Here is a 14268-nt window from a genome sequence, read left to right as displayed (position 1 = left end):
AATGTCCAACCATGCCGTCTCTACATGGGTCCACTGCCCAGAAACCCCAGCCCCTTCATGCCTTTCTATCAACTAACTGTTCAGCCAAGCAGCTCCCAGGGAAGCAGGGCACCTCTGGCTTTTCTGAAAACAGGAAGCCTCACCCAAAGGTAGGGCTTTGAGACAGACAGACAGGATGAATAATGCCAAACCAGGTTCACAGTTCACAGTTCACGAAAGGAAATGTAGTGAACCTGGGCCTGTCTGCGATGCTGGGTGCATTCCAACATGATTGTGACATTGAGGCTTGAAGTTATTTATGGATGAGCAACAATGTTCATTGAGATCTAGACGCTCAAAGGGCTTTAAAAAATGCTCTCCTTTCTAGACAAGTTTGCAATGACCTCTAGTCTGGCACTCCATAACACTGTTCCACAACACTACAAATGAAATAACATGTAACTTGCTCCCTCCTCCCTCCCCCCTCCCATCCCTCCCCACAGAAATATTCCTTCTCCCTCCAAAGCCATTCCTCCATTTGGAAAGACCCCTTAAAATGGCATTAGTCCAAGTCAAGATTCAACAAGACTCCCATGATGTACTTCACAGGAGCCCACAGCAGGCAAGCAGTCTGCCCCACACCCCACCTCGCCCGTGTGCTCCTGGCCCTTCTAGACTTCAAGGAGACCTGAAATGTGGCATCCCTTTTAGATTCAAAAGAGGGCCTTTGAAAATATTCTTCTAACAGGAATTTAATTATAGAAGAATGTATTGGTATATTTCAAGTAAACTCCTTAAGATTAAAAACTATAATTTACGCAAAATAGAGAGGATGGTGCTTCAACTAATGAAAGGATTCATTTCAGGTGTATCTTTAGTAATCTTTTTTTTCCCCCCCATGATCTTGCCAAATGATTCACTGAAGAAAAATCTGAACTGTACCCAATTTCCCAGGAGCACCTTGGGGCCTGTATCACAGACAATAGGCATGTCCTAGATGGGCCTATGAGAAAAATGCTCCAAACACCAAACTGATCATCAGAGAAAAGGTTATATGGTTGTGGTCTCTGTGCCCAGGAACCAGCAGCAAAAGAAAGTAAAAAACAGACCTTTCCCTTCCTTTCCCCTCCCACCCCATCCTGCCTGCTTCTCAGTGGCAACAAATTCAAGATCATTAGCTGACTTGCACACACCTACAAGACACCATCTATCTACCTACTTCCTGGCCGCTTGGACATTTGCATGCTACCGTGTTCTGCTGTTTGAGATCAACACAAAGATATTCTAAATCCACTGTCATTGGACTCCTTGTACATACATACTCTGAGGAAATTCTTAATAAATACCTTTATTTATTATTAAGCACAATTATTCACCTGTCGATGAATAATTAGAAAGGAAAACCACATCCTAGATGTCTTATTTTAAAAAGCAAAATTCCTGTGACGACAACAACGAAAGACAAGCACACAGAACCAGGCACTTCTGGCAAACTTGTTTTCTTCTTTTCCCTCCCCCCTCCCTCCCCCACTTAATAAAACTGGATGGGCACATTTGCCAGGATCTGTGGGTTTCATAACTTCAAGCCTTATTGATTAAAAAAATGAGGTAAGAAATTTCTACCTGAAAAGGAAAACTGACACATAAACCAAACCAAGGTCTTCCCTGGCTGCAGAGGCAGCCGTTATTGCTCTAAGTTGGAGTGTTTTGTTTGTTTGCTTTTAATGTGAATTCAAAGTCCTTATTGCCATTCTAGCTGGCCCCATGGTCGGCCAAGGAGAAATGGATGGGGACGGAGTTTGGTCACCTGCCCCCAGCTGGTCAGTCCCTACTTGCTGCCCACACAGGTGGTGGCTCTCCCAAAGCTTGCTGGGAGCCAAGCCTGGTTCCAGGGGTTGGGAGACTGGCTCTAACAGCTGGGGGAGGTAGTGATGGGGCTGTGCAGGTATGGCAGGCTGCTGGGGGCCGAGTGCACACCCACAGAGACGGGGAAGCTGAAGACAAACTGGGAGGTGGGGGTGGGGGTGGCCTTGCCCCGCTCCCGCAGGGGGCCAGAGGGACTGGCGGCCTCCGCGGCGCAGGTGGTGGCCAGCACCTGGGACTCGAACTGCAGCAGCTGCCCCATGAAGCTGAAGTTGGGCGAGATGATGCTCCGGCGCTGCTTGACGAACTCAAAGGCCTCCTCCAGCCTGACCCGCTTCTTCATCATCAGATAAGCCAGGCAGATGGTGGCCGAGCGTGAGATGCCCGCCTGGCAGTGCACCAGCACCCGACCGCGGCAGTCCTTCACTGCATCTGGGGGGCAGAGACCAGGACGGGATTAGGGCGGTCAGAGGGCCTCATACTTCCAAGTGGCTGGTATATGTGGCACAAGCCAGGCTGTGGGGGTAGAAGTGCTAGACTGGGGAGGGGGTAGGAAGACTCCAGAATTCTACCTGTTCTAGGGTATTTTTTGAGACTGAATCATAAAGGCACTACACTTGGAAAAATTGCATGATAAAGCCAGTTAGATCCCTCCATTCATTCAAGGGATTTTCATTTGCAGAAACAAAATAGTGATCCAATTCTCCTGGTCCTCCTTGGCATGGAAAAAGCCTTAACTACCTCTACACCTGGAGCCATGCAAAAAGGTTCCAAACATAGGTAAAGGGATTGATTTTTTCATCCCTGCCCCACACAGCACCCATTGGACAGGCCTTCCTGTTGGGAGCAGGGGAAATGAGCATACTCTGATACACAGCCTGCTGAGTCCCACCCACAACACCAAGTTCGCAGTGGTTTCCTCTCAGGTTTTCCCATCGGGTTCTGGGAACCCAGTACCCCAGGGCTGTGCCCACCTACCGATGTACTCGATGGCTTCCATGAACCAGGAGCCAATGTCGGCCTTGTGGTTATCTTCCACTGGGATGCACTTGTACTGGTAGTGTCCTTCAAAGTGGTTTGGGCAGTCGGAGGAGACATTCAACAGGGCTGTGATCCCCAGGGCATCCAGCATGTCTCTCCGGGCAGCATGGTAGGCACTGCCGAGGTAGAGGAACGGAAGGATCTCCACAGGACCCCCCTACACCAGAAAGGGCACAAAGGCACCCAAACAAGGTGAGTGTAAGGCAACCAGAGAAGGGACTGCAGTGCCCAAACCAGCCCCAGGTGGGCTTTCTAGGCCTGGGGAAAACACCTGCTGGACACAGCCTTTCTGCTTTGCCCTTCCTGTCTTGGGGCTCTGAGAGGGTTGCAGGGCTCAGCAGGACTCTGCCAGCCTTTCACTCTGCTGGTGGGCAGAGGAGCCAGGACAGGCCCAGCCGTAGGGGACGTCCCCTTGCTTAGGCGGCCCACCTCCCCATGCTAAGTGAGGTAGCAGGCACCACACTGGCTTTGCTGGGCCTCCTGCAACATTAGGAGTTCCCATCTATCTGCCAGTCATCAGGCTATCTGTTGTGTGGTTGGTTCTATCCAATTTGGTTGGATATATCTTCACTTAGCACATCAGAGACAGATGCCATCTTGGTCTCACAGACAAAGGGAGGGGTCATGGCAGAATTAGGCAGTGCAGGATTAAACTCGTAATGAGACTTGTGGGGCAGAGCTGCAGGGACCCTATAACTTCACTCGTTTTCCATCTAACTGAAAGGGCTGGAAGGGGTGGTATGCTTGGAACACATGCAGCAGCTCAAGCTGATTGTCTTAGAGAAGGGTGGCTACCCCTTTATGTCCACTGGCATTTACAATTGGCTGGTATGGGCGGGGAGAACAGCCTGATTGTTGCAGGGGACCACGGATTCATGGCTGCTCTCATTTCACCCTATAGCAGATTCTAGTGGACTCCTCCTTTGTCCACTCATAACTCTGCAGGCTAAGAAGGGGTGATGTCTTTATAATTTTTCTTAAGTGAGGGTAATAAGAGAGGGAAGGGGAAGACCCTACCTAACATCCCACCCTAATACTCAGGGTTCCCCACATTCTCCTGAAATTGAGTCACTACACTTGAAGCCAAAAAAAAAAAAAAAAAATTCTGAAAAGAAGTCTCCTGCAGTGTTCTTGCATTATTCATCCCCTCACTCCCCAGTTCTATGCCTGAGGTCTACCTGGTCATGCAGAGGGGTCCCACAGGAACTGCAGCCCAGGTCCAAAGACTCCGTGGCACTGGGGGGCACAGGAGGAGGGATGGCTGCCAGGGCCTTGGTTTTGGAACAGAATTCTGGGTATTCCGAGGAAAACCTCTCATAGCCACCTGTAAAGGAGAAAGAAGTTCAGGTTAATAGGGGCACCAACCAGAACACCAGAAGAAAAAAAAAAAAAATGAATCCTACCAGGCTAAGTAAGGAGCGCTATTAGGATGGGGTGCTAATGAGCTCTTTGTAGGTGCCACTGGGTGGCGCTGTTGGCCTAGATAAGAGCTGCAGAGAATTTTCCAGAGAAGCAGAGTCTAGTCAGACCAGGATTGCAACAAAGCTGCAAGGATGCTGCAAATCTCTGAGAACAAGACTTCTGTTTGAGATAAAGACACTCCAAGGAAGATGTGCAGGGGATATGCAGAGTACCTCCTCAGGGTGAAAAAGTACGGGAGACAAACAGTTGGACATATAAAGATGCCTGTGTTCCCTGGCTCCAGCCCTTCCTTTGAGGAGAAAAGGACAAAAAATTCACCCGTGACACCGGTCCTTCTGGGCCTCAGAAATGGAGCAGGTGAAATTGCAGGGCCTCATGAACGGTTGTTCCATCCACAAGGAGCCACAAAGGGGGGAGGAAACCCCTCCTGTCACAGTACAGCTTAGGGGCAGGGGAGGCTTTCCTGAGAGTTGGTAAGCCCAGGAAGGGCTGTCCATGGATCATCTTCAGGGAAGGAGGACTTGGAGATAAAAAGGTAAAAGGCCAACTTAACTGGAATAGTGGTGAACAGTGGAATACTCGGTGCTACCCAACCTCTACCCCAGGGACAGAGGTGGGTGGGGAAGACCCTGAGAAGACCCTCAAACCAATGCTTCTGACTTTCTCTCGTCTCTGGGACTTTGCTTGTGGGGAACTTCCTATCTGCTGCCAATGTTTGACTCTGAATTTATTTTTATTTTGCAGTTTCTGTAGGATGAGAAATGATGTTGATTCAGTAGGGCCTGCATGTTGAGGAACCTCAGCCCTCACCAACCTCACAGACCCAAATGGGCCAGTTGGCCGGTGGCCCCATCTGAGCAAACTCTCTTCATTATTTATATTATTGATGTCTGTGATATAGGGCGCCGTTCCCTCCCGCCATCCACATTAATCTTCCAGTGAGCAGACATGTGACGGTTAGTCAAGCATCTGCCCCTAATCCCAACTCTACTGCTTCAGAGGAAGGAAAATGATTCTTTGCCACATCATAAGGCTCACAGAAACAGGGCATCCACTTCTTCCTCTCTGACCAGAGACTCCTCTTCCCCTCTGCTCCCTCCCTCAGGATATAAATGGATATCTCTCTGGTCACCAGCCCTCCTTCCTGCTGAGTCATGGTGACCCAACTCCCTGCCTAGAAAACCTGCTGGCCAGGGTAGTGTTACCAGCTTTGGATGTACTGGTGGCCTCAGCGGCCATCTCATCCCGGAGCACCACCTCCCTCCCATTGGAACCCCCATCTATCCCCTTCCATTATAAGACTGCCAACATTGCTGCCCAGAAAGCACGGGACAGAGAATGGGGAAAGAACAGGCAGAGTGGGCCTCTACTGAGAAGCTTCCGTCAGTGCTCAGGGCAAGTGGGAACACTCGTCTCAATAGCTGTCATGTGTCACTCTCTGTACTTCTGCAACATCTGAAAAATCTCAAACAAAATGATCTTTGTATCCATTACATAATTTGAGGTATCACACATTTTTAGAAAGAAAGCTCCCCACCTAGAAGGCTAACAGTCTGCCCCACCTAAAAGCCAATGGTGAGGCCAGAGCAGGGTCCAAGGTCACGGAGCAGAGCAGCCCTCAGGGCACACTGGAGTCCCCAAGAAAATGCTCTTCCCATTGCAGAGGTTACAGGACCAGACCAGACTAAATTCTAGAAGGAACAAAGGCTCTGCAGTCAGGATGAACCTCAACCCTGTCAATCCTTGGCTGTGGAGCCTGCACCCATGATCCAGCATCTCTGAGTCTCCTCCAGGCCTGTAAAAGGTTCTTAACCATTTCCTTGCACAGAGTCCCCAAAAGAATGATTCTTCAAACAGCCAGTGCTCTGCACTTGGCCCTGGACCGGTTTCCTTTCTTGGCATCTAAGCTGAGGGACTCTCTCAACAGGAATCCACAAAGACCGAAGAGGAGCAAGGGGACTGTCAGGCTGGCGACTTCCCAGACTCTCGATAGCCCTCTTTCCTGGGCTTTACTGATGCGTCTTGGGCAGAGCCTTGAGACCTGGTGGACAGAGGAAGGGCAGGTGCCAGACTTCTTGACCTCCACCTTCCCTTCCTGGCTCCGGTATCCGCCACCACCACCTCTCAGGGTCAATCAATTAGACTGGCTCCGTAAAACCCTCCTGGAGGGACCCAGGGACAGCTGCCAGTCACCAGAGTGGAAGACAGGGAGCACAGGTCAGCTGAATAGCAGGACTGGTGGCCCCAGAGGTGAAGGAGAGAGGCCAGACCAGGTCTCATTCCTTCCAGGCAGATTGTTAACAGGACAGAGAGACAACCACTGCCTGGAAAAGACAGTGTTAGAACCGAAGAGAAAATGCTAAGTCGGTTTTCTCTGGGGGATTTGAAAGAACAAGCAAAAAGAAACTAAGGGAAGAAGCGGATTAGCCCAAGAGACAGGAGCACTGGAAGGTTCTCCTGACAGCAGTAGCTGTGTAAGGGTTTTTGTCCCCTTAGCCACTGCTAGTATTGGGGGGGGGGGGCAGGGGGGACAGTGGGTGTCTGTGGCTGGTTGCTGTGAGGAGCTTAAAGAACAGACTGCAAGTGAGAGCTCACCCACAAGATGGAAGAAACCACTCAAGTCCACCCTGGACATCGCCTCTGGGTGTCCTCTATCTTAAGGGTAGCGCCAGAATTCAGTTTGAAGCCAGACTTCTAGGACTTCTCCCCATCAGGAGCCTACCCTGCTGCCCAGCTATCTCTGCCCTTCACCCTGGCCCGTCTCGTGGGCACTGCCTCTGGCTTCATCATGAGAGACAGACTTCATATGAAAACAACTGACCCACACAGGACTGCTGACATTTCACCAAACTCTTGCTCTACACAGGGGTCTCTGGTGCAGTCATTAAGAAAAAAGCACCAGCATTAAAGAGAGAGAGGTGGGGGGAGACTGTAAGAGAATAGGAATTAGCAGAATGCATTGCATTAAAAAAAAAAAAAAAGAGTGTTATCATTTCCTGTAACTTTTGTCCCAGGGGTGCATGTATCCCTGCTTGATCATGATGTAAATTCAACATATTTCTTACTGTGCGTGGAAGATTTCTTTCCCTCAGTCCTTCCTTCTCATTCTCATATTTGTACTAGTACCAGAGCCACAGTCCTTTTGGTTAATAGATAGGTTTAGATCACCAATTTTTATCCAAAATTCATTCCCCTTATACCAAGGAGTTTGGACTCTATCCTGCACCTCCAGCAGGTGCCCAAGAACAAGTGGAAGCAGATATGGGGACAATTTTAGCTTCTAGTCGTGAGAATAAGGACTTTCTCTCCTAAAGACTAAATTTTCCCACCCTCAGAATATAAGGATTTCAGACTACAATGATCTCCAGATTCCAGTGTGGTGTGCTTCTAAGTGTGCAAGACCTACTTATCTCCTGGTCAGTTTTACCAGCTGCAAAGCATCAGGTACCTGAATAAAATTTCCTAACAGAAATGCCAATGAGTTTTGACCTGTTTTTTTTCTGTGTCCCAGTGAGCGTAATTTCATAACAGACTTCTTACTAATTTTGACCTATTTTCCCCATGTCCTTATTTAAGAATATACTTCCTATTCTTCAAATCTTTGACCTTGAAAGTCAAGAAAGGAGAACAGAGATTGATTTCCCAACTTAACTTGAGGAGTTAACTATACCTACAGTTCAGCTTTCTATTCTCCTACTACTCACACAGTAAGGCCATTCTGAAAATTTAGCAATCACAATGACCCCCTTGCCACAAATTCTCTGCTACTGAGGACAGCCCCTGCAGGAATAGGAGATAAGTGCCTTACAAAGGGCAGGCTGATTAGCGCTGATAATATCACCTTAATAGGATTCTTAATGGATCCTGGGATGGGGAGGATTGACTTGTGGTGGTGCCTGTGACGTGGATCTTAATGGGTCTGCCACTTTTTCCCTACCACCCTCTCAGTGCTCAGAATATACCACCAGTTCCTAGATAGGGTCCAAGGCCTTACTTTGGCCCAGCAAAAGAGTCTGGGTTGTTTCAAGGTCATTTTTTGAGAACTTGACCTCACGTGAGTGTAAACACCCATGTAAGCAATCTTCAGAAGACACCTGGGTGGGCTTCTCATCTTAGGACTCCACACTCAGGGAGACCAGCCAGTCCTCCAACTGGCTGACCCCTAACACCGGGCTGGGGTCTAGATCTTGCCTGCAGTCTTTCCAAGTCCTCCTGTGCTATCTGCTATATTCTGCAGACTGGCTTCCGTTGGACAGTGAACTTGTCTTCCTGTCATGCTTCCTCTTTGTTAGCCTGGAACTACCTCCCAGTAAGGAAAACAGCTATCTGGTTTCAGATGTTCTGACTTCTTTTAAAGGAATTCCCTGGCTTCTTAAATGGTCACCCTTTCTTTCTCCCTCAGTTTTCTGTGTTGGTGGGTGCAGTCCACCCCTCCTACAAAATCAAGGAGGAGCTCAAAGAAGCTTTGAGGATCTTAAGAATCCAGTTTTCACTCCCAATTTACAGCTACATGTCTTTAGTTACTTTTGTTAGCCTGCAGTGAGAAGACAAAAGTTGTGAGTTTGCTGCATTCTTTGTAATTATGTAAGAATGTCAATAGGGTTTGCAAGTTATCTTTAAGGCCTACCATTTTATAACTGTGAACACCCAATCCTTGGCTGTCAGGGGTGTTGTATTATGTTTGCAAACAGAAAAGCAAGCTATTTTCCCTTTGGGCACAAAAGGTACGAATCCTGGGCATGCCTAGGGCTGACAGGGATAAAGAAAAGACAGAAAACAGTCACCAGAGTAGCCAAGACTCCAGTGGTGCCACAACCCCCACTCCCATTCCAGGTATGGTCAAGCCCAGGGAGACAAGGGACCAAAGGATAATTAAGGAAAAGAAGAAACTGAAATATCTAGATTATCCTCCCAATTGCTCAAAACAGCTCCAGGACAGCTTTGCAATCAGGACAAGAACTGATAAAGATCAAGAGGTGAACTGCAGACAGGAGGAAAGTCAACTAACATTTTTATACCTGCAGTTTTTTGTGTACTTGATTAATTTGTTATTTGAGGAGAGTGGAGGTAAGGAATGACTTATTCTTTTTTTTTTAAGAGAGAGAGAGAGAGAGAATTTTAATATTTATTTTTTAGTTTTCAGCAGACACAACATCTCTGTTTGTATGTGGTGCTGAGGATCGAACCTGGGCCGCACGCATGCCAGGCCAGCACGCTACCGCATGAGCCACATCCCCAGCCCCAGGAATGACTTGTAATAGGGTAAGGAAATTCTGATTTAAAACTATCAGGGGGTTCCAAAACTCTAATCCAAGGATTTTTTTTTTTAAAGAAAGGAATTTCAAAGATGAATACTGTGATAAAATCAGGAAAACTTAAACGTTCTAAATTACTCCTAAAGGTGCCTTACTGGATTTTAAGTTACAGAAGCTTTTTAAAAACTGATCCCAGTGGGAATCTTTGACTAGTGAAAAGAAAATATTACAGAATTTTGGTTATTGTGTTTGTTTGTTTTGCTTGTTTATTTGTTTGTTTTAGCGAAACATGGTTAATACTAGAAAATGTACAGAAGAAGTATTGCTTTATTGACATTCGGTAAAGTTTATTCCTGTCCTTATGAATGCTTGCTTGTGCAATTGGTTATTAATTATCTTCAGTGAGTAACAAATCTCCCTTTGAAGTGGCAGAAATAGGAAAAACTGGACTTTTAATGAAATGCAGTCAATTAATAGAATTAGATAGTTTGGGCTGGGAAGAATGACATCACTTCTAAAAACATCCTGTTTTTATTGCCCCTTCCCAAGAATGACAGGCACCACTTACTTGCCCCATGTCCTGCCTCTTTCACTCCAAATCCACCAGCACACACAAACACACACACACACACACACACACACACACACACACACACAAGAGCCCTCATTTCCCAGCTGGAAAATAAAATGAACAACTCCAGTGGGAAGCTAATTACCCAACCCTTAATCAATTCAGGTATTTACTGAAGATAATCTAAGGCAGTGTTTCTTCCCTTGCTTCCCAATATCCCCCCTTAAGTCCTCGAGCCACGGTTCCCTCCCATAAAGCCCCATTTCTCTGCATGGAAGCCTTGTGTCTCTGGAGACTGGGAGCCCTGACTTTCCTCCCCAGACCACACCTCCCCTCAGGGGAGTGGTAGCAGGCACTGACAGTTCCCTTTCTGCCCTCTCTAGGAATGCCTTTAGCAGACAAAGATGAGGAAGAGGAACTGAGTTAATTCGGCCTCTGTTCAGCACACAGAAGCTATGCTAAACAGAATGTGGCCCAGTTGACTTCGAAGATATCCTACCAGCACTACACAACGAGCCGGGAAGATTCTCCCACCTTTCAATTTTAGGTGCTTGTTCCCCAGGGCAGAACTTGCAGCTACTGGTGGTGGCAGGGGTGGGAAGGGAAGGGGGTTTCGGAAGATGCAGAAGTGACCCAGTGGTAGCCACCTTCCACCTGGGAGGATATGGCCTGTGAGACGGTGGGTGGTCCTCCCTGCCTGGTGGTGGTGGGGGAGGGGGGCAAACAGCGAGAGGCAGTGTAGGCCTCGGAGGAAATGCTTCTCTTCCGTTGGCCAGGAACCCTGGCCACCCACCAGAAGGCTGTCGTTTGGCTCAGAGGTCACCTGTTCTACCCAGTGTTGACGTCAGTATTAGTCTCTCCCTCAATATCCAGCCCTGAGCCTCTTTCTGAATTGATCTGGCTCGGGGTGGAATTGGAGGGGTCTGGGAGGTGCTGGGAGCCAGCAAGGTAAACCTTAAAAATCTGCCTTCCTCCTCCGGAGCGGGGGGCCTTAGTGTCTGTGACCCCGGAAGCCCAAGGGCCAAGGTCCCAGAGCTACCGCTCCAGGGCGGTCCCCTCCGGATTTCTTTCAGGAAGAAAAACAAAAACAAACCCCTGACTCCACGTGGGACTGAAGGCAGCCCAGCCCTAAGGCGTTCTCGCGGGCCCTGAGTTCAGAGGCCCGAAAACCTACTGGAGCACTCTGGCTCTAAATCCGGAGGGACTCCAGGGCTGGCGACACGCACAACACCCAGGCCAGCTGCACCTTCCGAAGGGACGTGCGTCCCGGCGCCAGCACCAGGCAGGGGAGAGCTCGCAAGGCCTAACAATAGCGCAGGCGCCCACCGTGGTGGTCCAAGCTGGACCCGGCGGCCCGAGGACGTTGGACGAGCGCTTCCGCGGGGCTTTGGGTCCAGGCGCGTCGCCCAAGGCAGATCCTTACGGTCCAAGCTCCTTCCGGTCACTTGCTCCTGAGAGCTGGGGGGTGGGGGATGCTGGGCTCAAGAGAGGTGCGAAAGGAGGCTCTCACGCAAAAAAAGAAAGAAAAATCAGCAAAATCGCCTTAGCGGTTCAACCACAGGTCAACAGCAGCATTTCCCCAGCAGCTGACAGGTCAAATGGTCAGGAAACAACTGCCGAGAACAAAGCCCCCCGCTGTTCAGCAAGAGCAAACCCGGCTTGTCCGCACTGAGATTTTGTTGTGCTTTTTGGAGCGGGAGGGAGGGAAGCTTCCGCCCCCATCTCCCTTCCTCTGGGGTGGACAGGGCCGGAGAGGAAAGGAAGAGGAGGGGGCGAAGTGTGCTCGCAGAGAAAGGAGCGGCTCTTTGATGGCGAGGGTCTGAAACGCCGCTCTGGTTTGGAAGCCAAGACCCGACCAGGGCGAAAGAATGCGCGGAATGCGGCAGCAGGAGGAAGGGGCGCAGCGCGACAGGGGGCGCCCCGACCCCACGCGCCCAGCCCGCTTCCAAGCCTGAGAGCAGCAGACCGACCCGTCTCGGCAGGTGCTACCGCGAACAGTCTCTCCAGTGACTTAGCACGCGGTTCTTTCGGGGTTCTCCACATTTGACAAGGCACCCGCCCTCCGTCCCGCCACCAAGAGTTTCTCCAGGGTTCACCGAAATCCCCCACGCGCCGCCATCCGTTACTCGAGAATGGTGTCTAAACAAAAGGTCGTAATTTGCCGCCGCCCGAATAAGCAAGGGAGTAGAGGGACGGTTCCGCCGGGCGTCCCCCAGTTACCCAGTTCTCTAGCCTCCAGCTCCCGGAGCCTGGATCCAGCCCCAGGCGGCGTGAGTTGGCCACCTTCCAGCAGAGCTCGGAGTTGGGCAGCGGGAGACGAGTCAGAGATCTCTCCCCACAATGTCTGCAACCCAATTCTCATTTGTACCTTTACCCAGAGCTAGTTTTCAGTCGAAACTGCGGAGCCAATCCCACCTCGGGGCTTACCCTCCTTCACCTCTTTACTCAGCGTTCGGGTCCTCAGAGTCAGGCTCAGTGCAGGGTCACGGCACGCCAACCTAAAAGGCCTATCTTGTCTCCTCCCGCACAGTGGTACTTGGGAGCATTTGGAGATGGGAGGACTCCGAGATGCGCCGCTCAGAGGAGTCGCTTGGGTCTCTAGGCCAGAACCGTGAGTGTAAATAAACGCGGTATCTTTAGAACGCGTGCGAAATCGCAGGTGACCAGGGAAACGCGTCAACGTTGTCCCTGAGGATTTGGAACTCGTATTCGCAACAGTACACACAAAAACCTAGAAAACCCATGCACAATAACACGCACAAAGGAGCGCACGGGAATCCCCGCAGCCAAGAATCACTCTGGATACTCCTTCCCACGTCCAATAAGGCACAGGCCGCCAAGCCCCCCTACACCTACTCTCCAGCTTGCGCCCCAGCGCCCGCGTTTACCTTTGAGCAAGCAGATGTCTGTGCGCTCGGCGTTGCGACGCAGTGCCTGCACTACCAGGGACACGGTGCTGTCCTCGCGGAGGCTCTCGGCGCGCGGGCTCCGCTCGTCGTACACGATGACCGCCGAATAGAGGCCGGAGCGCAAGCGGGCGCGCACCTCCTCCTCGGCAGGCAAGATCTGCTCCAGGCTCACGGAGCCCTTAGCCCGCCGCCGCACGATGGTGTTGCAGCGCACGTTAACCGAACCTCGGATGTAGCCCGCACTGTGCGCCAGGAACGGTCTGCAGTCCAGCAGCAGGCACTTGCCGCCGCTCAGCAGCCCCAGGGCGCCGTGGCTGCCGCTGCCGCTGGCGCCGCCGCCGTTCTCGTCCCGGTTCATCAGCCTTTTGAGCACACTGCAGTCCATCTCCCGCAGTTCCTCCATCGTCACCATAGTCGCCGGGAACAGCGGCTGTTTGGGAGCGCGAGGAGGCGAGAGAAAGTAACTCGGGCCAGCTAGGCTACAGGAATGGGCGAGTAAGGACTAAGAGAGGGAGCCTTCAGAAGTGACCGCAAACTTGGCCCCCAGAGGCTCCCGCGGGCCAATTTCTACTGGATTCCCTTCTCCCGCAGCCTCCAGGTTACATAGCAGTCCTAGCGGCCTCAGGCACCGAAGCAGGCGGGCGCGCGGCGCGGAGGAGGGGGTGGCGGTGGAGGGGTGTGTGTTTACGGGAGAGGACCACCGGCTCCCTCCGGCTGTTGCCTCGGATGTGTTTTGCTGGTTGTGCCGCTTCTGCTACCGCCCGCGCGTAGCTGCCGTTCCCCACTCGCCGCCAGAGCTCCGCGGACTGCCCCAACCAGAGTTTCCTCCCAGGCTTAAAGATTTATTAATGCACCTCCGCTCTCCCGCGGGAGGGGGAGATTCATTACTACCTCGCGAAGCCCCGCCCATTTCCATTTTCGGCTGGGCGCCCACCCCCCACACCAGCTCCCCGCCCAATCCCCGGCCCCTCCTCCCGCCCCCTCCGCGGAGCGTGAATGGAGCACCGACTGCTTGCGCCCAGTCACGGGAACTCTACGTCACAAAGAGAGGAGTAAACAGGGAGCTCGGTGCTCGCTGCCAGGCCCATTCATAAAACTGAGACCTAGAGGAAGAGGGAGGCGGCCTCCGACCCGCCGGCGAGCGGCGACTCCAGGACTTTGTGAATGGAGCGCGGCGGCGCTTCTCGCTGTCCGCCAGCGGTCCCCAGGCCTCCGCCGCACGCTTCCT

General features: G+C 51.2%; 1 protein-coding gene across 2 annotated transcripts; it reads right to left on the bottom strand.

The window, feature by feature from the left end:
• Positions 1–485: 485 nt before the first annotated feature.
• Dusp4 (dual specificity phosphatase 4) lies at positions 486–13878 on the bottom strand. Of its 2 annotated transcripts, none has more exons than XM_026402914.2 (4): positions 13020–13878; positions 4062–4207; positions 2821–3040; positions 486–2274 (listed from the first exon to the last, which is right to left on the bottom strand). In XM_026402914.2, the coding sequence occupies exons 1-4, from the start codon at positions 13450–13452 to the stop codon at positions 1889–1891; spliced, it is 1185 nt and encodes a 394-aa protein (XP_026258699.1). In that variant the 5' UTR covers positions 13453–13878; the 3' UTR covers positions 486–1888. The 2 variants fall into 2 exon arrangements, with proteins under 2 accessions (XP_026258699.1, XP_077648677.1); XM_077792551.1 differs by lacking the exon at positions 13020–13878 and adding an exon at positions 12569–12638.
• Positions 13879–14268: the final 390 nt, after the last annotated feature.

This window comes from Urocitellus parryii, chromosome 14 (genome assembly GCF_045843805.1).
Source record: "Urocitellus parryii isolate mUroPar1 chromosome 14, mUroPar1.hap1, whole genome shotgun sequence".
Lineage (NCBI taxonomy): Eukaryota > Metazoa > Chordata > Mammalia > Rodentia > Sciuridae > Urocitellus > Urocitellus parryii.
Note: the sequence above shows the minus strand (reverse complement) of the source record. Positions and strands in the feature narration are given on the sequence as shown.